Source organism: Festucalex cinctus, chromosome 18, assembly GCF_051991245.1.
Source record: "Festucalex cinctus isolate MCC-2025b chromosome 18, RoL_Fcin_1.0, whole genome shotgun sequence".
Lineage (NCBI taxonomy): Eukaryota > Metazoa > Chordata > Actinopteri > Syngnathiformes > Syngnathidae > Festucalex > Festucalex cinctus.
This window is the reverse complement of record NC_135428.1, coordinates 7530584-7555604: the sequence shown is the minus strand read 5'-3', so window position 1 is coordinate 7555604 and position 25021 is coordinate 7530584. Positions and strand designations below refer to the sequence as shown.

General features: G+C 41.7%; 1 protein-coding gene and 1 long non-coding RNA gene across 3 annotated transcripts; one reads left to right on the top strand and one right to left on the bottom strand.

Moving 5' to 3' along the window:
• Positions 1 to 1780: 1780 nt before the first annotated feature.
• nlgn3b (neuroligin 3b) lies at positions 1781 to 24995 on the bottom strand. Of its 2 annotated transcripts, XM_077504920.1 has the most exons (7): positions 24592 to 24994; positions 20329 to 20989; positions 17374 to 17433; positions 15690 to 15839; positions 14795 to 14980; positions 9922 to 10711; positions 1781 to 2896 (listed from the first exon to the last, which is right to left on the bottom strand). In XM_077504920.1, the coding sequence occupies exons 2-7, from the start codon at positions 20807 to 20809 to the stop codon at positions 2107 to 2109; spliced, it is 2457 nt and encodes an 818-aa protein (XP_077361046.1). In that variant the 5' UTR covers positions 20810 to 20989; positions 24592 to 24994; the 3' UTR covers positions 1781 to 2106. The 2 variants fall into 2 exon arrangements, with proteins under 2 accessions (XP_077361046.1, XP_077361047.1); XM_077504921.1 differs by lacking the exon at positions 17374 to 17433 and having other exon boundaries at positions 24592 to 24995.
• LOC144006195 (uncharacterized) lies at positions 12302 to 14861 on the top strand. Its single transcript, XR_013279758.1, has 3 exons — positions 12302 to 12546; positions 14526 to 14667; positions 14772 to 14861. It is a non-coding gene; the product is annotated as an uncharacterized LOC144006195 (long non-coding RNA).
• Positions 24996 to 25021: the final 26 nt, after the last annotated feature.

Genomic DNA, 25021 nt, shown 5'->3' with positions numbered 1-25021 from the left:
ACGATTAAACTGTGGTAAAAATTGCATGTATCACCCTCGCACTAGTAGTAACTAGTAACCCTTCTGGACTCAACAAGACCCATCTTTAGTTGGAAAATTTGTTTAATAGGTTAAATCACATTATGACTAGCTGGTTGAAAGAACTAAAATCTTAAAGTCCATCATGTCCTTCAGAAAACAGACAACCAAGCGAGGATGTTGGTATGTCCGAGGTCCAAACCACTTTGAAAAGTATCACTGACTTGTAGCTTTGATGAAACTACATTTAAAATGCCAATAATCGCTCTGTTATACATACACTTACAATGTCATTACAGGTATCTTTTTGAAGCGTTTAGATATTAATAAAGAAAGAGCAATCAAATGTTATTCTGTACAAACAAGCAAAGCCAAAAGAATGAAGAGTTTGTTAGAGTACGAAAACACATTTCAAGCCTAAAGTTTTCTCTAGTGAAGCAGAGGTTATATTCGTACAATGTATTAAGCAAAATACTTGAAAACTTGAAAGGAAAAAAGGAGCAATGATACTCAAATATACTACAATAAATTACACAACACTACATATGCAAAACATTTCTTTTTAGAAGAATGCCTAATTTACATTTCTTTTGTAGCTGAGACACCTAATCACCTCCCTAACTAATGTAGGAATGTGCGTTAGTATAAATTGTCCAGTTTTGTTTTTTTTTTTGGGGGGGGGGGGGGGGTACTCATGTGGTCCTGTATTCAAGTATGTCAATTGAATTATGTGAAGCTGTCTGAAAAGAACTGCGGTAAAAATACATCTGTATAAGAAGCAATGAGAAATATGTATAAAACACTACTAATATCATTACTGCTGTGTTTTCTGCTTCTTCAACATCTCACCTCCTTCTTGCGATGAGTTTTCACGTCCCATAGCTCACCGAGATCAAAATAGATATTAAGAAAGAGCTTCGCATACAAATCCAACTGTATAAACATGATTATTAGTTCGTTCAAGGAAAAATTCCAAAAAAGCCATGGTGTAAAATGATATTTTTTTCCCCTTCTTTTATGCAGATTGTGAACTATGAAAATGACTGCTCTTAAAGGGGAAGGCAACCCAAAAAGTTTCTCAAAAATATGTTTGATGCAGCCCCACTTTTCTAACCTGTTTTTATACATCTCATTGGGGCGGGCATTTTGCCACTTGCTGTTGACTGAAAATGACATCCGGGTTGCTAAGGGCTCAGCTAACGACTGGCTTTGGTCATGTGACATTTGCGAGCTGAGCCGTGATTGGTCGTTACCTAAGCCCTGAGTCACTGTGATTTTCAATTGACAGCAAGTGTCAAAATGGCTGCCCCCATGAGAGGTATAAAAACGGGTGGAATTTGCTGCTAAATTTATATTCCACAAACGCAATATTAATCAGAATGTTAAGACTAGTGGGGGAGCATATAACATATTGTTGTAAAGAGAAAATTTGGGGTTGGCTGCCCCTTTAAAGTTAAAGTACCACTGATTGTCAAAGGGGAAGTCAACTTTAAATATTTCTTGACAACAATATGTTGTGACCTCACTAGTCCACACATGACATTCTGATTAATATTACATTTGTGGAATATGAGTTATGCAGCAAAAAGTTGCATCCATATTTATCCATGTAAGGGGGCGGCCATTTTGCCACTTGCTGTTGAGTGAGAATGACATCAATGTTGCTCGGGTCTCAGGTAACAACCAATCAGAGCTCAGCTTTAGAAAATAGGTGAGCTGTGATTGGTCGCTGTCTGAGCCCTGAGCAATTGTGATGTCATCTTCAGTCGACTGCAAGTGGCAAAATGGCCGCCCCCTGAAATGGATAAAAACGGCTGGCTTTTGTTGCATAACTCATGTTCCACTAACGCAATACTAACCAGAATGCCGTATTTAGACTAGTGGGGCTGCATCGAAAATTGTCAAGAAATGTTTGGGGGGTTGACTTGCACTTTAACACTTCCTGTTATGACAGAGCAAAGGCAGGATGTTGGAGCTTGTTTGGAACGGAAAAAACCCCAAACATATTCTTTCCTATTTTATCTAAACATCCTAAATACAGCTTTACATGTATGTGTCTTTAAGTCACAGGTCTGCTCGGTGGCCAAGTTATACCCGCGTGGTGGAGTGAGTGCTGGGCAGGCCCGCAGAGCTGTAGCCAGCAGGGAAGGTGCTGTACGGACTCATGTTGGAAAGCCCCATCAGAGAGTTGGGGATCATGGTGATGTTGTTGGGCGTCATCAGCGGGATGTCGTCGGGGGAGCGGCGCTGACTCAGAGTGTAGTCCATGGTGGGAGACACGTGAATAGGATTGTGGAGGGCCTCGCACTGGTTCCTGGACAGGGTCTCGTCCACAGTGGCGGCGTGGCTCGCGTTGTTGCCTTTGCTGTCGCGTTGAGGACTGGGCTGCTGCGAGGTTTCCTGCCGGCTGCGCTTGTCTTTGCGGTAGTAGAGAGCGGCGAAGGCCAGCACGTTGAGGAAGAGCAGAGAAGCCCCGACGGCGATGGTGACGCTGAGCTCTGTGGAGTAATCTCGGGGGTTGGGCATGATCAGGGGACCCATCTCTCGTCCGCCTTCGTCGCCGTTGAGGCCCGTGGAGACGGGAGGCCGGCCGGTGCCGCCGGATCGCTTGCCGGCGGACTGGGTGGGATCCAGCGGCGTGACCTTGGTGGTGGTGGAGGAGTAATGGAACATATCGTGGAGGTTGTAGAGATGGGGGACGAGGTGCTTCCAGAAGGCCACCTTGGTGGCGCGGTAGTGATCACGGATGCGAGGCTTGAGGCCGATGTGAAGGTACAGCTGGTCGTAGGGGTCGTACTTGGACCAGGCCACCTCCTCAAAGCGGTTGGCTTTGGTGTGGATGAACTTTGTGTCCTGCGGTACGGGTTTGTTGGGATCCCTACGGGAACAGCATTAACAAAAAAAAGTCATCAAAAGTTGAACAAATACTACAAGTAATGTTATATAACGGTGAAACATCCATGTTTAACCAGAATTATTTCGGAAAAATATGTATCAGAAGAGTTCAAAGTGTCAACATGAATGACAGTGAAAAATAGTACCCTATTTCGCAGTGTGACTATTTAATGAAATGTTATCTGAAATCATGTCATTTTGAAATATTTATTAATCCCCAGTGACTGGGCTGACATCTTAACACCAGGCCCAAAGGGAGCATTAGTCTACGTTTGGTGGTAATACATCATGTTTATGTATGTATGAATATATTCAATTGGGACAAAAGTATTAGACCACCTAAAAATGAGCTGAAAATATGCAGTGGGTGTTAAAGGGGAAGTCAAACTCCTCAAAAATTCTTGACAATAATATGTTCTATGCACCCCCACTGGTCTAAATATGGTATTTAATATTGCGCACAGTGGAATATGAGTTAAGCAGCAAAATCCAACAGTTTCTATCAATATTAGAAGGCGACCGTTTTGCCACTTGCAGGTGAGTGAAAATGACATCACAATTGCAAATGTCTCAGGAAACCAATCACAACTCAGCTTCAGAAAACAAGTGAGCTGTGATTGGTCGTTGGCAACTGTGATGTCATCTTCAGTCGACAGCAAGTGGCAAAATGGCCGCCCCCTGAGATGGACTGGTTGCCAGCCAATCGCAGCATATAACATATTATTGCCAAGAAATGTTGGAAAAGTTGGACTTCCACTTTAAATAGGGACAAAAGTATTAGACCCACCTATAAATGAGATGATTAATTAATTGTGGACTGCGTTTGACCCCTTTTCGTTCTTAACTCATTCACTTCCAGGACATTTTTGTCTGGTTTTGACAGATTTTGCAAGGCCCGTAGCATATTCTGTCCTAGTGTTTTAAAAACATGGAACCTACCAAAAGAAAGATTAAAGTCTCTTCTTTCATCAGGAAAAAAAAGTGTATTTCTAGCTGTTTCAATTTTCCATCAATTAGCATTAGAATATAGCTAAGTTTCATCATTATTCACACATCTGTTTAAAATAGTGAGGAAAAGAGCTTGTTGGTCTCTTATACTCTGCTGCCACCTGCTGGCCGTTTTTGTAATAACTACCCTTGCTTCAAGCATTCTCTTCAGTTCAGAGGTTGCATCAAAGCCAAAGCGTATAATTACATCTTTGTGAGCATGGTAATATTTAAAATAGAACGTATTTATACGTTTTTGGGAGTAAATGAGTTAAAGGGGTACTTGACTCATTGAGCCATTTTCATCAATAAAACGTTAATATTTTCTCCAGAATTAATTTGATAACTTCATTATTTTTCTTGTACAATTATTAACGTTTAAAACTAAATTTTCCACTGACTGAAGATGACATCACCCTGTGCTGAGGAAGTAGGTAACAACCAATCATTTTTTTTTTTTTTTTTTTTTTTTTTTTTTTTTTTGAAGAGCTCAGAATTGTTCATTCGGTAGTCTTACCGATTCAACGTCTTGTCATCATTGCTCTTTTCCTTTTTTTTTTTTTTTTTTTTTTTTTTTTTTTTTTTTTTTTTTTTTTTTTTGTGTGTGTGTATGTGTGCGTGCGTTTGCGTGCGTGCGTTTGCGTGCGTGCGTGCGTTTGCGTGTGTGCGTTTGCGTGCGTTTGCGTGCGTGCGTGCAAATACGTATAAATTTATACTCATTCATTCACCTAAAACCTTATAAATATCCCATTACCCTTCGCCTTAACCAGGTACTTCAGAATCTTGCCAGAGTCGTGAGATTTAAATGGTCAGGAGACCAGAGAAAAGGTCAGAAAAAAAAGAAATAAAGAGAAAAGAAAGGTAAATCAAAGTGACATCCAGCACCGACCAAACACTTCCTGCCTTCCCCATGATTACAAAATCAAAGTCTTACGCCAACCCCGGAAGCCTCTAAATTCCAGCAAATTTAGCGAGATCTCAAGAGCCCAGAGGAAAAACTAAAGAGAGGAAGGAGGGAAGGATCGATAAGGCAGAGTGAGATCAATAGAAGCCAGTACATCCAATCCATCAAAGTGAAGTCCAGCACCAACAAGACCCCTCCTGCGTGGTTACAAAACCGGAGTCTTATGCCAACCCCAGAAACCTCATACTTCTAATAAATTAAGATCTCAAGTGACCAGAGGAAAAACTAAAGAGAGGAAGGAGGGAAGGATAGATAAAGAAAAGTGAGAACCACAGACACCAGCACCAACTGATTCAAGGGGCTGTGGGAGGGAGAGGGTACTTCTGTTGAGTTTCAGTAGATGCTGGTGCGACGGATCTGGCATGCATAAGGACCACCACCAAAGAGAGAAGCCGTCAACCGCGGTCCAGCAAAGCGAGCACCCCCCCCCCCCCCCCACCCCCCCCGGAATCCCCAGGCCGCGGCAGCACCAAGGCCACCCCCAAGCCACCCGAGCGGACACCGGTCAGCGAGCCGACCCAGATACCCGGAACACCCCCGCCCCAGCCCCGGCCCACACCCCCGAGCCCAAGGCCGCAGAACGAGGCCCAGCGGGCCCCCACAGCGCCCCACCGGTCCCCAGCCCCCATCCCCCCACGACCCCCCCGCACCCCACCCAAACCCGCCATCCACCACGACCCAGGCCCCACCACCCCCGACCCCCAAACCCCCGAACACACCCCGACCCCCAGCACCCAACCCCCCACCCACCCATACCTCCACCCCCCCCCCAAACAAGCCGCCCCCCCCCGACGGCCGCCACCCCCCCCCCCGCGAACCCGGCCCCCCGCGAGAACCCCCCACCCCCCCCCGGAAACCGGCACCGGGCAGCAGCGCAGAGAGGGAAGATGTGCCCACCCCACCTCCAGCCGCGCGAGATTTGCACCGCGGCGGGAGGGGGGAAGCAGAGGAGGAAGCACCAGGGGAGAAGGCGGGACACCAGAACACCGAGCCCGGTGGGGAGAGGCCCCGGTCGTCACGCCAGAGTACAAGTGACACCTAACCCTGTTACTGAGTCCGCCAGCTCGCCGACTGGCGAGCTCTACCCTTACACCGTGAATGTGGCCCCACCCAGTGTATATACAAGTGTGTGCGTGTGGTGCATTAAAATTGGGAGCAGGTGAGTCGGAGCAGAGGGAAAAAATTTCCCCTACTCCGACACACCCGCATCCCCCCCCAAAAAATGAATATGTATATGTGTGGTGCATTAAAAAAGGGAATGGAGGGACAAAGTGGTGGGGCAGGGACACAAATGGGGGGGACCACAGCGCTGCCAGGCACTGCAGTCCATCCCCTCTGATGGCTCCCCGCCCCAACTCACCCCTCCCCTTGGACGTGAGGTGCATTAAAATTGGAGGGGAGTTGAAGGGTGAAGACGGTGTTTCCACCCTTCCCCACCCCACCAAGAAATGTGTTGTGTGCCCTATGTGTATATTTACAAAGTGTATAGTGCAAGCTAGTGAAGTGAGTAAGAGGAGCGACCAGCGGGGCCTCACCCAACCCGGCGGGTGTAGGTGGCACGCCCGCCCCCCAGCACCCCCACCCCCCGCCGCCCCCCACCTCATCCACCCGGCACCACAATGGGCGGACAGCCAGCGCAGCAGGGCTACCGGACAGCCCACCAGCCACCGGGGCCCGCCCGGGGCACCAGGAGTTATACCGGAGCGGGGCAGGCCCCAAACCCTCGCCCGGCCCCCGGAGCCCGACGCCCGGGCCGGGGAGGGAGCCCCAGGCCCAGGGAGAGGGAGGGGGAGGGGCCGCAGGGCAGACAGGGAAGGGGGGGGGGGGGGCGGGGGAAGCGGGGAGAAGACGACAAGAAGGCGAAAGGGCGGCTGCAGGGCAGGAGGCGGGGGGGGAGAGGAGGAGGGAGGGCGACAAGGGAAAAGGGACCGGGAGGCAGAGGAGGATGGGCGGGAGGAGGCGAGGAGGGAGAGGCGACGGGGGGGAGGAAGGGGGAGGGGAGAGGGAACCACGGGGCACACCGGAGGCCCACCCACCCCGAACCGCGCCGCCGGGCACGGAGCAGCGGACCGCGCCGGGACGGCACCGCCCCGGGCACCAGGGGAAGCACCCCAACACCGCACCCCACAGGGGGCCCAGGGAGCGGCCAAGACGCAACCGCCACCGAGCAGACAACGGGGGGGGGGGGGGGGGGGGCAGAACCACCCCCGCCCGACCACAGGGGACGGCGTCAAGAAAATTGACTAATTAGCATGCAGTAACACCAAGTGTTGATGCTTAGTGCCCACTAGAAATAGATCTTAAGGAGTTATTGAGTATAGTGTCGTATAGTGTGGTATGCTCGAGCCCACTAGCAGCAACTAGGTTCCTGACTATATAAAAATAAAAACAATCAGATACAAAATACCAAATACAGGAGCAGCGAAAACAGAAGTTGTAACGATGTGGTGGCTCTCGTTAACAGGCAGAATCTTGGCAGGATTAAGTTGCCAAATTGAGATTAAAATATTCTATGTACATAGACCATATTTGTTTAAATCTTGATACTTGATTTTTATTTAAGGCAGAGATTTTTTCCATTGAGATATAATTTATTAGTAAGTTTAACCAGTGGTCGATATTTAGAGATTGTTTATTTTTCCAATTGACAAGGATTATTTTTTTAGCAATAGTAAGGGCTATAAATATAGATTGAGATTGTTTACATGGTCGCTCAGTTATTGTTAAGTCACCTAGTAAACACAGTCTTGGAGATAAAGGAAGCCTACAGTTTAATATATCAGCGAGCTTTTCCAAGATTTTAGTCCAGAAATGCAGCACTGGAGTACATGACCATAAAGCATGAAGATAAGTATCGGCAGTGTTTTGTGAGCACTGGAGACAAATGTCGGAGTCAGAGAGTCCCATTTTTTTCATCATATATTGTGTAATATATGTTCTATGAAGTATCTTATATTGGATAAGTTGCAAATTTGTCTGTTTGGTCATTTTAAATACATTTTCACAGATTTGGGTCCAAAAGTCTGGTTCCGGAACTATAGACAAGTCTTTTTCCCATTTTAAAGTCGGTAAATACGTTTTATTTGTGTATAAAAATAACTTATATATTTTTGATATTTTCTTTATTGTTGTTGGAGAAAGCTTTATAATATCTTTAGCTAAGACAGGCAGTTGGAGCGTATCTTGAAGTGTTGGGATTTGTTTCTTAACCATATTTTTAACTTGCAGATAATGTAAGAAATTTCCCTTTTTTATTTCATATTTCTGGACCAAGTTTGTATATGATATAAACTTATTATCTGAGAAAAGATGATGAAGGTGTGTAATTCCTTTCTGCTCCCATAGGCTTAAATGGAACGACTGATTATTAAGTTGAAAGTCGGGGTTATGCCAAATGGGAGAGAGCCCACAGGGCGCCAATTGGGAGTTTGTAATTTCTAATGCCTTCCACCAGGCAGTCAGGGTGGCGGCTATCATTGGGTTTTTAAAACAATTATGTCGTCTTATTGATTTTGTAATAAAGAGTAAATCTGACAGTCTAAGATTATTACAATCCTTCTGCTCCAATTCCAACCAACAGTTAGTATCTCTGTTGGGTTGTGTCCATAGCACAAGATATTGTAGTTGATTAGCTAGATAATAGTACATAAAGTTTGGTGCCTCTAAACCTCCTTTAGATTTACTTTCCTGAAGAGTAGATAGACTAACAACCAATCATAACTCACCTGCTTTCTGGGTTTGGTCACCAAACTGAGACATGATTGGCCGTTAGCTACCTCAGCACAGGTTATGTCATCTTCAGTTGACAGCAAGTGGAAAAATTTGTATTTAAAGGTGTTAATTGTACGTGAAAAATAATGAAGTTACCAATTAAATTCTGGATGAAACATGAGCTTTTTGCTGCTGATGACAGCTCAATGAGTCAAGTATCTCTTCAAGTTTTGATTCCAAGACATTCTCTACCATTTATTGCTTCCAAACGTGGCAACACTGGTGAGGCCATTTTCCATCCCAGCTTTGGATCCTCCAAATGATTTTTTTTGTACACTTTGTCACATTGAAAATGCGCGGCGGGTGTTAAGTGGCAGTTAATTACGAGTTCAATGGCAGCGAATCAACATCTTTTATTTGATTGCGAGGACAAGAAAGTACAAAACATAATGTCTGTGTTTGGGGGTTGCTAGTTGAATGAGGCAGAAGAGTTCTGCCTGCTCATGTGTGTATATATGACCTCGCCAAAGGACAAAAAGGCAGACATACTTCTTAGAAGCAGCCATTAGATGGTATTTGAAGTGTCTCCCTGCATGCGAGTTTTTATTAGTCACTAATGCCAAAGTGCTTGTCCTTTCTCCTGTCTACTAAAGGGTTAAAATTGTTTTCCTTTAGGAAACGAGAGAGATTGCGCCACTGTAAATCATAACCGTAACTGCTATGAGTGCGAAACAATTTTTGCATATCTATTTTTGAACTTGCAGGATCAGTGTTGACATAATCATAACAAGCATAAACGTAAGAAAGGTAGGATTGGGGATTGTGTAACATCGCCGCCTCTACTCAAGGGCTCAGCTTTCCCTTGATGCTCACACCTACACATTAGCCTACCTTCTCTATTTTGGTTAAGTTTGTTAGTGGTAGTGGTGGTATTACATACTGCCATAGAATTACGCTGTAAGTGTTACATCTAGTAAAATCAAAAAACAAGGATATAAATGGTTTCTTGTATTGACTATTTGACAATAATGTAAAAAAAAATGGTGCATCACTACTTAGCCACAGTTAATTTGCTACTGCTTGGAAACTAACAAGAACAAAGGGAGATAAGGCTGCAAGAAATGACAGTGAGAGTTAAGACTTGGCTTAATTAGGCACACTCTTTCCTGGCGAATGCTACAGTCTTTTAATCAGGGTGATGAAGTAGCGCAAGTTAAAAGGTCGAAAGTCTTAAAATAAATAAGAGCTGCACAATCGAAATCAGACAATTTAGGAGTGCGGGAGTCTTAAGTGAAATTGTGATGTGCTAACTATTGCAGCTCAGACACCTTTTGCCTCTTACTCACCCACTCTTGGCAAAGTTGGTCCAATAAGTCATGACCACGGCGCTGAGCATGATGTCATTTCTGGAGAAGTTGCAGGGAAAGAGGTCAGTCGGGCCAATCATGGGGATGCCGAAGACGTAGGGCACCTCGTCTCCGTGAGCCGAGTCGGACCAGACGGGCTTCATGAGGCTCTGGCAGTGGTGGTAGAAGGCGTAGAAGTAGGTCGGTGAGCCGTAGCGGGCGTGCAGGTCGGCCGTCACCACCGAGGGTTCCACCCATTGGTGGTCTGTAAACAGAGCCACCAGAGTCTTCCGTCTGGTTTCTGGATTGTCCTTATCGGCCCAGTCTGTGTACATGAACTTAATTGTCTCCCTCAGCGTGTCCTTCCCTTCAGGGTAGCCGTACAAACTGTCCACAAAGTCGGACACGACAAAGTCAAAGTCGCTCCCGGACACGCCGTCCTCCAGGTCCATCACGTTCTCCACGAAACGCAGACCCTCGCCCTGATTGACCCCAAGCATTATGTCGTAGTTGAGGAACTCGCCCTGCTCCATCAGTATCTCGGGGTCGTCGGGGATGACGTCGCCGTCGATAACCGGTCCAAAAGCCACGCGGTACTGGGCGGGCTGGATGTCTTGTTCCACCAGCTCCTTTGCAGTCTTCTTCTGCAGGCAGGACACCATGTCCACGGTGTCCAGCACATTGCAGCCCACCCTCTCAGCCAGCATGCGAGTGTACTTCACCGGCTGATAGTTGACAGCCCAGCTGGAAAGCGCAGAACCGCTTTGAATGATGGCTCGATGGAACAAACCTTGGAACACAGAATTCCGAAGAAAAGACACAAGGGAGCCAAAAGGAACATTGGTTAGTGCTTTTATGTAATCTGCATGAGTTGTATTATCATTTGGCACAGACCTTAAGGACGAGGTGTCCTTACTGGTTTAAATTGGTACTCATGATTAGAGTACATGAAAGACTTGTAACTGAACAAAATATAGCTACACTACATTAATACTCTGTGAAAAAAAAAAAAAAAAAAAAAAAAAAAAAATTCACCGTTTACTTTTACAGATTTTTCCTGTATTTTTAAAATATTTAAATTTCAAAAATAGACTGTGATCTTATATGCTGAATGTAAAATAACAGGAAATCACTGTAAGTGTGAATAAATACACACAATATTTCAAAAAAATAGTTACAATAACCACATTAGAAATAAATGTATTTATATATATATATATATATATATATATATATATATATATATATATGTTAGTTTCACAAATATTTGTCTATTATTTAAGTGAATAAACTGTAAAATGCAACTTTAAATCTTTAAAAAAAAAAGAGAAAAAACATTTCAAATTTCAGAAAAAAATTAGTGAACAATTGTTTGTTAATTTACTATTTTTTGGTTTTTTTTTTTAATAGAAAATAACTAATGTAATGTCCTAGATGTCCTAGATTCATTGACATTGTATTAACATTTACTTTGAAAGGACATGTTTCATAATTTTAAGCACCACTATTCGTAATACATTTATTTCCTGTATTTAATTGTTTTAAAATGTGAACATTAAACATTAAAAACAGATTGAAAACAGGGGAAAACCTTGTTAAAATTACAACCACTAACTGTACTTTTGGGGGCATCTTTTAAAAAAAAAATATTTTTGTATTTTTAATTTTAATTAAAAATACTTAATTTCATTTTATTTTTAATTTGTATTTTTATGAGAAGAAATTTTCCGTTATTTCGCTGTATTATATTGGCGCCCCAGCTGCTGGATAATTAGTTTTTTTTGTTTTTTGTTTTTTTTACATGTTTTTTGTTTTTTTTAATAGTCTGGAATTCTATACAGCTGTGTCACGCTGATAGGAAGCCGCAAGTAGAAATGAATTGATAAAGAAGAATGATTGCCCCGTCGTGTTCATTTTAATGATGTAAATAATAATACATCACTCTGTCGATCCCTGTGTTTGATTCATGTGCTGTCACTGCTGTGTGCAGTAATGATCAGTTTGCGGCTTTGTTTCAACGCGGTCGTGGCAAGTTTCCTCTTCGTCGGTTATTCACAGATGTACCGTGGCATCAAAATCTTTGATTGTGCGCCTCTAACAAGCTGCATACCACGCACCCTGCTGCCCACTGTGCGACGAGAAAGATTCCATGTTGATATTGATAAACACAAAAGCTACTTTGTGAATCTTTATATGTGTGGAGGAGCGTCCATCTTAGTCCGTATCTGGCAGCTAAATATGACAAGCTTTTACGTATCAGGTCACAAATGGAAGACGACGTTGGAAGAACAAGACAGTGGGAACAATGTCACTTTCTTCTTCTACTCCTTTCATTTATTTACATTATTTGGCCACTGCCTCTCGTGTGTGCTTCAAAGAGCTCGAGAGGCCTTTGTGCGTCTGCTGCAGCCCAGCCAGGGCATCAAATAGAAACCTCACAAAGCACAGTTGCACTTGCCGCAGCCTCCATGGATGGCATTGATGAAAACATCATTCTGGCCCCTCTTGTCATTCTGGACGGCTTCGGGGAGAGGACGGCAGCTCCCGGCGGGCGACGAGTATTGAAATACGCTACTTTGATTCCAGCTTGCAGATTTGGATAAGTACGCTCGGAACGTTTTAAAGGTACTTATTATCATAATCTGAGATCACATATAAATTTCCTGTGGGTGCACCAGTGATTTTCTACGCTTAAAAATGAGAGGAATATTATGGCATCTAAAATTAGCTGCCTATAATTACAGCAGCACTTGTACTGTATAATAGAGGCTTTGCCATTTCCAAAGCTTTGAGGTTACATCTAATAAATATAACTATAAGGTACAGCCCAGCAGCTTCAGATTCATCTCAAAATGGAACTCATCCCAAATTATTATTATTATTATTATTATTATTATTATTATTATTATTATTATGATTATTATTATTATTATTACAAATGAAAGGATTAAAGTCAAGATAATGGGCACAAAAGCTTTTCAAAAAATGTCATTGCAGATCATGGTCACATCGTGGTGCTAAGGGGCACCAGGTCACCAGTGATGGGACATTGTGATTTCCTAGGAATGCTGGAAAAGTGATTATATTTTATCATAAGTGTAGCATATTGTTTCCTAACTTGTTAAATCATTGTCCATTAATATTGCGAGAAATGTATGTCAAGACACTAATTATGTTCATAATTAACATTATATTTAATAATACTAACTTATGGTTGGGACCCCTTAACAAGTTTTCACATACATTTATACCTATAGGTCCTTCAGGCAACCTAACTCATGCGCGTTTTTGGGAGGAAGCCGAAATATGCACAGATTTGTACATGGAATCTCGCACTAACCACGTACTCCAATGCACCATCATAGCATATTTAATTCCAACGCTATTCACACCCAGAAGTGGGAATATTTAAAAGGTATGGCATGCAGTCAGGGCCTTCAAGGCCTCTGCTGGCTAAGACACTTAACAGGAGCACTGACCTTCATTTACAATTTAGATGAAAAAGTGCTAATTAATTTCCAACAGAATCCTAAGTGCTGGCTCATGCATACATACTGTAATAATGTGTGTTTTTGTCAATCATATTTTAGCTTTGCCACTCTTATGCCTTTGTCAGGATCAGAATGACATTAGCATTTTTCTGTCCTCTGACTGGCTGAGTTAAATAGTCTGCTATGAGCACTATTCTGACCGCTTTAGCTCAATGCGGTAGATTTTTTTCAGTGCACTCCTCCAATTTGTTGAGCTAAACATGTGCACTGGGAGAGGATGATGTAATACATCATTACCAAATAAAATAAAATTCAAGGCAGAATTTTAAAGAAAAGCTAATTGTGAAGATAGGTCTGCCAAGTAACACAGTTAACTTGCTAAAAGCCGGACAAGGAGAAGAAACTCGCTAGCTAGCTCTGACGACCCAACACTAGCTAGCTGAGGAGCAAATAGAGAGAGATGATGATGCCAGACATGATAAAAACAATGATTACAAAAAAATAATAATAAAACAATCCTTTTTGTGTGAGGATAGTTCAGCCAACACCGTTGCTGGCTAACTTGTTTCAACAGAGAAAAAGAGTAGAAACTAGCTAGCTAGCTCTCAAAACGCTAGCTTGCAAAAGAGGAATTATTTTGTCTATGTAAGTATCTCAGTTTTTATGTTTTTTGTCATATAGATATTGATCCTGAGCTACTATATTGTAATGTAGTTTGGAGGTGATGTACTGGAAAATAAAGGTTTCACTATGTTTGTTGCCTTAATAATAACGGTATTCATCCTCAAACATGCCAAGTGCCTCTCTCTCTTTCTGTAATGTCACACATAGTTCTATTGCGTTTTTGTATATTATTTTGCTACGCTACTGGTGGCATTAAGAGGGGGATTAGCTCACTTAAGTCCCCAATGAAGGCCCACCTCCCACCGCTGTTAAAATGTATCTGTCGATGATATGCTGCAATGTATTTAACAAGCGTTAAAGCTCTAAAATAAATATCACTTGGCTGCTGCTCAAATGAATTTTTAAAGGGAATTTGACATAGTTAAAAAAAAAAAAAAAAAAAGAACTGAAGAAAAGCTTTCAATTGTCTAAACCGCTTATTGTGTTCAGGTTTGACGGGTATAAGAGCCTATCCCAGTGGACACCGGGCAAAAGCTCGATCTTGGACCAATCAATCACAGGCCGCAACCCTCAAACACACATTTCCACTCTTCATCAGCAACTGAACCCATGCTGGCTGCATTGGAGTCAGGTGAGTGAACCACGACGCTGTCACTTTACATATATCAACTTGATTCATCCGTATTAAATATTTTACTTTCAATTTGATACAATATTCTTGATTTCTTCTAAAAGTCTGACACGACAAGGCGTCCTACCTTCTGAGTGGTGGGATAGTGTTAGTAGGCTCACGCAGGAAGCTCCGATTCCAGATCCAAAAACTGTGATGCGACCCGGGTCCCCTCCAAAGTAGCCGATGTTCTTACTGATCCAACGGAGAGCTTGAATTTGATCGAGGAGTCCATAATTTCCTTTTGCGGCCTGATCTCCTGTACTGAGGAAGCCTGGTGAACGGAGACAGAACGCAACCAGTCATAGCCATCCGAAGGAGATGATAGCACCTCTGATACAAAAACAGTATGTCCTCTGTGTCTCCTGCATTGTCTTGACTATTGTAGTCAGCTCCGCAATAGTTGCCTAAGGCAGCTATCAGGGGTGGGGGGTGCCCATCAAACCTGAACGCTCTCTTTGCAAGAGTGACTTCATAAAATTTCAACGTGCATGAATAAATAAACCCTTTACCGGACATGTCCCTTTGAATTCACAAAACCATACAGAGGTCGCCAGTGCTGAGAATTGATCCTGTTACTTATTCCCCGGTCCACTCCTGGAACAAGTCACCGCTTCTGAATGCTAAACACGAGGACATAGAATTATCTCGACCTTGTGAGTTCTTGGGAATACTTCAATAGGCCTGCCTGATAACCGTGTACAAATTAAACACATTCATCTAGTAGGGGGATAACGTGTGAAACAACGTGCGCACAAAACAATAACATGTCATGATAGTATTTGCGCTGAAGACAACATTTGTATGCAAATCAATTTATATGAGCTTTTCTAAAACCCCTTTTACATTTTTTCTCTAATATCCCTTTTAGTGATTTAAGTGGAACTTAATTAGCAGTGTTAAAGTTTAATCTCTCTCTAAACAAAATAAATCGGCCATATGAATGCCATTAAAAGGTTACCGCGCTGAGACATTTTCATCACCTAATATTCCAATTCTGTAGTTGAGCGTGACAACAACCACGTTCCCATAGCTGGCCAGCACGCTGCCATCCATCATGTTCCCAGTGCCTTCCATATAGGAGCCTCCGTGGATGTATACCATCACGGGTCGCGCTTCCGAGTCCCTTATATCTGCAATGTCAACACACACACGGTGAGCAAACAAAAAGCGCAGGCAACAGTAACGCGGTGTAAGATTAACAGAACGCCATTAAAACTTGTGTTACGGCAGTATGATGTATGGTTACAGACTGAAGAGAGAATGTGTGTCCAAGCAAGCCGAGGTGGCTGATTTATGGCTCGGAAGCTGCGATGACGATAAAAAAAAATAAAAAATAAAAAAAATGCATAAATACACTCGGAGGCAAGTGTATGAATTAAATTCTCACCAGCTTTTACAGGAACTATTATAACGTATCTGGTTACTGTTATTATTTACAGGGGCGGTGCTAGATGGTGGCCCTTTCGGCCACCCCAACATCCAAGGGAAGATTTTGATAAATGTGATTCTGTGGCGCAGATAATTAGCTCCGCCTTACTACTGTTTCCATAAAGTCACATTACACAGAGGCATTTGTATGCTCTGCAACCATACATTTAGACTAACCGTCTTTCTGATTTGATAGTTTTGAGATCCACACAGAATATAAAAGAATTTTTTTATCACACTGAAACATTTGATACTTTACACTGAGCATTAATCAGGATTATCTTCACACCTTAGCACACAATCACCATTGCTAAGGAGTCATCACTTACCATACCTATCTACAGTCCTTTGTACCCGCAGATTCATATATTTAGTTTATTTTTTTTCTCCTGTTCTTTTTTCCAATCCCTCCCCCCTTTTTACTCCTCCCTTCGGGTATTCAGGGGCCGGCCATGTCCCTATCATTGACTAATAGCGGGGTGGAGGTGGGGGGTGTAGATGTGGTACATGTGTACCAAGCTTGCCCAACAACCTCATAAAACAAGCAGGAACAAATCTAAGTTAAAAAAAAAAAAAAAAAAGCAAGGAATTGAGAAGAATTAAGAAATTGTTGCATCATTGATCTGATCTTCTTATGATTTGCAAAATGACATCAGACATCGTTCACAATTGATCACTAAGATTGGGCTGTTAGCTATAGCGAATCAGTGTAAATTAAGATCAGCAAAACGTTGCTTTTTACTTTGATTTGTTTACTGCTTGAAATAATAATAATAATAATAATAATAATAATAATAATAATAATAATAATAAGAATCCATAATTCAATATAATAATAATAATAATAATAATAACAACAATCCATAATTCAATAATGATAATAATGATAATAATAATAATAATAATAATAATAATAATAATAATAATAATAATAATAATAATAATAATAATAATAATAATTATTATTTTTATTTTTAAATTACAGATTCAAGTACTGATTGAATATGGTATTTTAGACCTTAATATTAATTTTTCAAGTACTGTTAGGAAGCAAACTAAATGTTTGGGGCCAACATTCTATTACTCAACTGAACATTTCCCCCGCATTTACTCTCATGCGGATCATATATGTTGAGCAAATGAGATTATTTGAAGGCAGGAAGAAATGAAATAGAAGACTTTTTGAGAACACACCTAAGCAACCATACATCAATAGAAAGAAAACAACAAAAATACCTTCTGATATATGAGTCTCAGCATGAGAAAAAGATGCCCCCTTTTTCTTGTGTTGGCTCCCTGCAATTCATATAAGGACAAGAAAATGGAATTTAAATTCCTTGCTCGATATGCTGTCCAGTCAAGCAAAAAAGAATGGAGACAAAAAATCCTTATTGGCAGAAAGGCCACCCATCCTTTTTCCCAGTCATTTTGCACACCAAATGAGATGCTGCAATTATGTAAACTCCAGTGATGTATACATGTTTGCACTGTTAATTCGTGTATAAAAAAAAAAAGTGAACGAAGTGAAGATGCGGTGGGCGTGTGAGAATTTGCATGGCGCATTTTAATGCATACATTCTAATGCGTTTAAAGTGTGCCGTATCAAATATTCCGCTTTCTAAAGATAACAATGCTCAGTTTGATTGACATGTTGGTTCATTTAACGATTCCCAACCACAACCCAGACAACTATATGATACTTTTATGGGGAAAGAGGAACAATGACAAATAATCTTGTCACACCTGAGGGCATTTTAAGCATACCATGAATACAAATGAGGTGGGAGCGTGTTGTGTGCTTCGTTTAAACGGTATATTACGCAAATATGCATTGAAGCGTTTAATTAAGCAGTGTTATAGGTGAGGAGACCTTTAGTTAGCACTCAGTTTGGGGGCCTCATTAAATGTGGGCTGCACCATTTTAGACAGCTACCTGTCAAGCGGGCTGTTTGTGTGCTGTTGCTAGGCTACTGTAGCTCAGCCGCTCAAAGAGAGCCATATTCCATAAGCCAAATGAAGGGAATGTTTTTTTTTTTTTTTGTATTGTTCGACACAATCAAGAGCGGCATGAATTAGCTGCGCTTGTTTGTAAGCGCTTTAATATCCATCCATTTTCTATACCACTTATCACTATCACCAAGATCACCCTATTCACAGTAGCTGTACCAAATGTTCCCTCACTGCCTTATTTGACATTTCCACTACTGTCAATGTTAAACCAGGACAGCCTCAGTAACACACAGAAGTTGACTTTTTGTACCTCACTAATTGGCCCCCAAAAGACACCCTGACTGAACAAAAGCCGGTGTTCCATAAAATACAAAAAAAAGAATCTAAGGTACAAGTATTTTTTAGAAGAAAAACCCTTACAAAGTAACTTCTGAATTTTCTTTTAAGTTGTCTTTGTCCATTTTAAGCAGTTACACCAACAGGCAACAATTTTGGGCCCTAAATTAGATTCAATGGAAGAGCTGTGGTCAAACTTGTTCAAACTGTAGTGTATTCATTTAACAATGTGTTTACAATTTGGGCTCTAGTTTATGGTTATATAAACTGCTCTGCATGATACTAATAGCCAGCTCTCAGTATGACACAGTTAAATTATACACAAATGAAAATTACAACCATGAAAATAAACATAATTGGGTCATTGGGTGTTTCCTGCATTTTATAACATTTTCCCTCTCATTAGATGCACATGACTGTCGCACACATTGCTCTGCTAAGTGCAGTATGTCTGAAGTGGTTCAATGATTCAAAAAATAGTTTTTTTTCCATGTTATTTGCTAAAACAATTTATGTTGATAATTTATGTTCTATTTCCGTATTGAACATTCTTTGCCTATGTCCCAGCAATTGCTGTCCACCCTGTCATTCTGGGTAACTGCCTCTGATTTTGTTTTTTTTTAGTGACGTTACGTTACGTCTTTCTTCAAAGGAGGCTAAACAGTGGGCAAGTAGCAAAATAAATATTAACTAGTCTCTTATAGTTCAGAATTTTCATCATATTATGTGTGTAGTTGGATGTTAAATGGATACTTAACTCCTTTGACCCATTTTTAGCAGTAAACATTGAATATTTTGTCTATAATTAATGTGGTAACATCATCATTTTACATGAACAATTTACAACTTATTTGTCCATTTGCTGTCAACTGAAGATGACATCACCTGTGCTGAGGAAGTAAGGTAACGACCCAGTCATGGCGCTCACCTGTTTTCTGGGTTTTGTCAACAAAATGAGCCATGATTGGTCGTTACCTACTTCCTCAGCACAGGTGATGTCATCATCAGTCGACAGCAAGTATAACAATTACTTTTTAAAGGTATTAATTGTACATGAAAAATAATGACGTTATCAAATCCAATATCACGTATCCCTTTAACATGTCCACTCTGTCATAATAAAATATGATTTGATTGAAGAACCTTTTAAAATTCAAATCATTGTTAAACAGTATAGACAGCTTGATAACTGAATCATGATGCTAAGTGAAGGTCCAGTACGTGCTCATAAAATGCTAACGTTAGCCAAAAGTGTCCACCCTGTCAGCAAGTGCATATATTTTTGCTCTTTAAATGTAGTGTACATTGTTTGCTTGCAGGTGCTTAAAAAAAGGTAGGAACTTGATCCAAAATGCATTTCTAACATAATATCTACTGTCTCAAAGGCACCTTATCTTTGTAAATGGTGATTTTATGATAAACCTCTTGCGTCAGATGATCTTCGGAGATAGTGCAATACTGTTGGAGAATGCCCAGTAGGCTTTATTGTAGTCATCTATCTTTGTAAAGGCAGACATTTTGAACTTTTGCATTGGATTTCATTGCACTGTGCAACTGGTCATAATATTGTGGCCAGTGAGTATATGCTAGGCTCATTGAAAATTCTGCACAGTTTAAGCAGACTAATATCTGAACCTTACCTCACCTCAGCAATATTTCATTCAACGTTTCCTGGAGGAAAAGTAATCATATACTGCGGTCTATGTTTCTGAATTCTTCTTGCGGTTCCATGCAAAACGCTTGCCGCGAGCAAAATACATTCCCAGTTGGAATTTGTTTAATGATTTGATCAACGTAAATGCAACATGACTTAGCTTTGGCGGCACGCATGCATGAACACACAATGACATCGAGGCCACACGAGCAGTGATCAATGGACTTCATCCGCCACGTCCGCCCACTCACCTTCCTCTGTCGGAGCGTAGATGTTGAGATATAAACAGTCCTCGCTCTGATCTTGAATGTATGAGGCGACCGTGTCCAGGTTGTAGGTGAACCAAATGGGCATCATTATCTCCGGCACAGTGCTGTGGATGTTCTGAGGGCACACGGGCATGAAGTGGGTGGCGTTCTTTATACCCGACCAAGCGGACGGCTGATCCGGGGGCATGAAACGCTTGTCTCCCACTGGCGGCGCGGCATATGGGACCCCAAGATACTGATCGACGGGCCTGAGCACCTCGCTGGGCACGGGGACCCTGAGGCCTCGCAGCTTGCCGAACTGGGTGGTCACCGTGGGGTAGAACTTTTGGCTGGTGGCCTTGGTGAAGGACCAGCAGGAGCATAATATCCACCAGAGTAGAGCACAGTGGGTGATGGTTACAGTCCCTTGCTGGTGTAGCAGGTGTGCAGGCAGCAGATGGTCTTTAAACGTAGCCAGCCACATGGTTTGTATCCTCGCACAACACGAACGCGCACACTCGTCTCGGCTCAGGCCCTTTTCGCTGAACTTGTCACACGGGCATCACTCAGTCTGCCTTCAGATCTGATGCTTAAGAAATCCGAATACACCTCAGCCAGGTATGGACCATCGCCTCTTCTCATTTTCATTGCAAGGAACAACGATCTGAAACGAGAACAATTACTTAGACCAGGGGTGTCCAAACTATGTTAATTATCACAATATTGTGGGGATGTTGGCGATACAAAAAAGGTCATAATATTGTAAAAAAAACAAAAAACAAGAGCTCATTCTAAAAAAAACATAATATTGTGCTTTTGTGTATAACAACAATGCATATAAACAACCTACAATCTCTAATAACACTTAATACTGAGGCACTTACTTGGTAATGCAAGCACACATAATTGACTCGGTTCACAAACACATTACGTGCCCCTCCATTTGACCATTAGCGTGGATTTTAGACATAGAAGGGCCAAAACATGCCTTGTGAAAATTAAACTGCACTAAAACACCAGCCACCAGAGGGTGCTAGAACTGCACAAATGGAAACCAACCTGACTTTTTTTTTTTTAACAGATGTGCTGCTTTTAATATCGTGACATGATGACGACGATATATTGTGGCAGTTTTAATATCGTGATATCACGATATTGCCGTTATCGTTACATCCCTTCTGTTTTCTGAAGCTGTGCTGTGATTGGTTGTTACCTGAGACTTGAGCAACATTGATGTCATCGTCAGTCGACGGCAAGTAGCAAAATGGCCGTCCCTCAGTTGGATAAAAATGGCTGGATTTTGTTCCTTAACTCATATTCCACTAACGCAATAAATACAATTAATTAAATTAATTAAATTCATCTCCAGACTAACACTTTAATTTTGACAGCTCTAATACATAGACAGTGTGGAAATACAAAGGATTTAATGTACAGCAGGATGTCAATAAAATCCCACATTCGTGTCAGTCACTCGATATTCTCCTCAGAACAAATATATGAGTGAAATGCACATAACACTGAATACTGAGCTGTTTTTTTTTTTTTTTTAGTGGAGGAGGAATATGAACAGGCCATCTGTTTGATGTTGTCTTGATGCTGTAGAAGCATATAGATAAAAAGGTGTGAAGCAACACCTCTCTTATGTAAAAGAACATTTAAAGTGAAGGGAGATTAAAACAGCTACGTTGGAGAGGAGCACTCTTACGTTTTAACATTTCAAAGACACCTCACTTCTCAAATCACTTTAAAAAAGTGTTTGTGCTTGACATCCAAGTCAAGTTAGAAGCAGGCTAAAAAAAAAAAAAAAAGCATGATGGAAAGTGTTGAACAATCCCTGAACAAACAAATGTGATGGGCTATCTGAAGCAATAACTTTCCCTCCTAAAGTCAAATAATGTTACGTTAATGAAAAGGCTTGATGGCGCTTACAAACCGTAAACGACTTATTGGAAGCGTTGGAGTTTAATACTTCAGTTAAAACTATAAAAAAAATAAATGTCCTTTATCGACTACGGAAGAAATTAGCAGATTGGAGAAACCCTTTTTTTGAATGTTCCGAGTTTTGAGTGTCATATTGATTGAATTCTGCCTGAAGAAGCTGCGTCATAATGGTCTGCGCGGAAGTAGCTCAACTTTCCATCGTTTGACATCACGCTGTCCTCGTTTCGACCCCAAACTAAGTTGAGACGGAATCGGCAGCACCTTTGCTTGTTTGAAAGTAACGCGTTCCATTTTGCTTCAAGATTAGAATCGAATATTCCCACTTAATTGTTGAAATGATTATTGTACCCACCGTTAACATAAACCCAACATAATGCGCACTTTTGAGGCACACAATTTCACAATTTATTTTTATGGCAATTTTAAATGGAAACATGACAAAGCCTTTCTTGCCCCATGCTCCTACTGTGTTTGGTAAAACAACAACAAAAATGACATTATCACTCCAATAAACAAAACAGATGTCAACAAACAGAAGACAATGTTCTTATTAAATCACATCTTTTTCACCCCCATTTAAAAATCCCCATAGTCTGTGATTGCAGCGAGGCTGCATTGCTCATCATTATGTTCTCACAGGCTTGTCAATGAGCGCGGAAAAAACAAGCTTGTTAACCTAATCAAATTTATTGACGAGTTCTGCCTCCAGCATTGTGAAAGACTGCTGCTGAGAAGCAGCTCATTTTCCAACTGCTAAACCTATTTAAGATTAAAACGAGAGACAATTTGTGCCTCCCAAAAGGAGGAACTAATTAGCCCGAGACAAGCATGCTACTTCCTCTCGCTGTTTACAAATAATGTGATGCAGCGCATAACTTTTTATAATGCTCGTCAGTGTGTTGGTTGCATAGAATGAGACGTGTAATCAGGTTCACTACTGCTCCTCTCTTGCCTGGGGGCCTACTTTGTCTGCATTAATTAAGATGTATGATCACAGAGCATGACCACAAAAAAAAATAAATCTTGTTGTACTCAAGAAATTCTATTGATAAGATTTGTATTTTATTTTATTGCAGAATAGGGAATCTCCTTGCTTGACATACGACCATAAAACACACGGATATCATTAGGGCGTTGGGAAAATCCTCAAATGGAGCAGAAGCCAGCAGCAGTAGGCGCCACCAATCAGACTTGGTTAGTTGTTTTCAGCTCGATCAAATGAGATAATATGAATTCTTAAAATGAGCAGCATTTCCTTTTGAATTATACATGCCGCTGCTTCACAAGGTTTTTCTATTTAATGTATTGCCGCAATGTTACGTTCGTTTTACACCTGATGCAGACTGTTGTATAGCTTATTGAATATCGGGTTTCAGTTGGAATGTGTATGTGAGGGCAAATAAGTATCATAATCGTGAGGCATTTAAGTTTACACACTTTTTTTTCAAGCGATTCAAACTGGAAAGGAGATAAGATACTGGGTGGAAATGTTTATAGTCCTATAACTCAGTAAATGGGTAGTATACTAAATAAAGGTTCAAAAATGTAAACCTCTCGGAACCATAACAATTTATTGCATTTGCAATGGGCCACAGATGTTTATGCATCGCAGCTGTGGTTAGACGGGAGCTCATGGCACTTTCGGGTTTACTGGGATCATACCAGTATAAATCACAGTAGGGCAGATGCGATTTAAAGAGGTTTTACAATCAATGTTATAATCATGTTTCAATCTTTAGCATTGCAATCTCCACACCTACACAATTGACAGACACACAAATCAACACCCATTTGTCACTAATAATAATAAAAATGTGTGAGGGCTTCTTATTGATTGGAATCTGGTACAGCCTGGGGGGTGCTGTGGAAATAAAAGCATTTAAGAAGCACCATCAGACAACAGCACCGGACTCCCAATGCCCTTGTAATTTGACATGTGCACGTCCAAACCGATTTCATGGATTCCTCAAATGCCCCCCCCTGAATTAGCAGTGCAATGATAAGAATGGAGAATTGATGCAGAGGATGATACCTGGGGGAGCAAATGCAGCTTCATGTGATCATCAGTGCGGGTTTTAATTAATGCAATGATCTGGATCCTTAGAGGGGAAACAAGCCACAGCCCAGATACGATGGGAACACATTTATGGCAAGCTTGTTAAATCCAGGTCTCGAACGGTGTATTAATAAATGCAGGAGAGCATATGACCAGCCAACTAATACCATATCAATGTTTATCGCTTTACAACGCCACTAAATTGAAAAGCACAACATTTAAGTGATAATTAATGGGGGTAATACAGCATCATTAGGTTAACTCACCTGCTTTAACAGACGCCGTTACGCGCTCCGTCTGTGGACGTCCTCCATTGCATCCCCCCTCCTCGGTTCGGCGATAAGACAATGGGGGGCTGGAATGAACGCGTTCCTGCGCTTCCCTATCGGAGACACGTCAGATCTTTCCTCACATCACACATCTCCTGCGTTGCCACAGTCTGCGCTGCTGGCTTTGCGCATTCACGACGCCAAGGTCAGGAGCGGCAACGGTTTTAATGGAGCGCCCACTATAGAGATCTCTCTCCACGGCGCCCACTGGCCGCGCGTTGCTAGGCGACCGCCGGGATACGCCAGTGCATTAGATTCATCCTCAAAACAGCCGAGAAAATCCTGATTTAGCAACCATTAACTAAACACCTAACAGTCTGTCAGCACTCACGCACGCACACTCACATTATGTTCCCCCCTCCCCTTT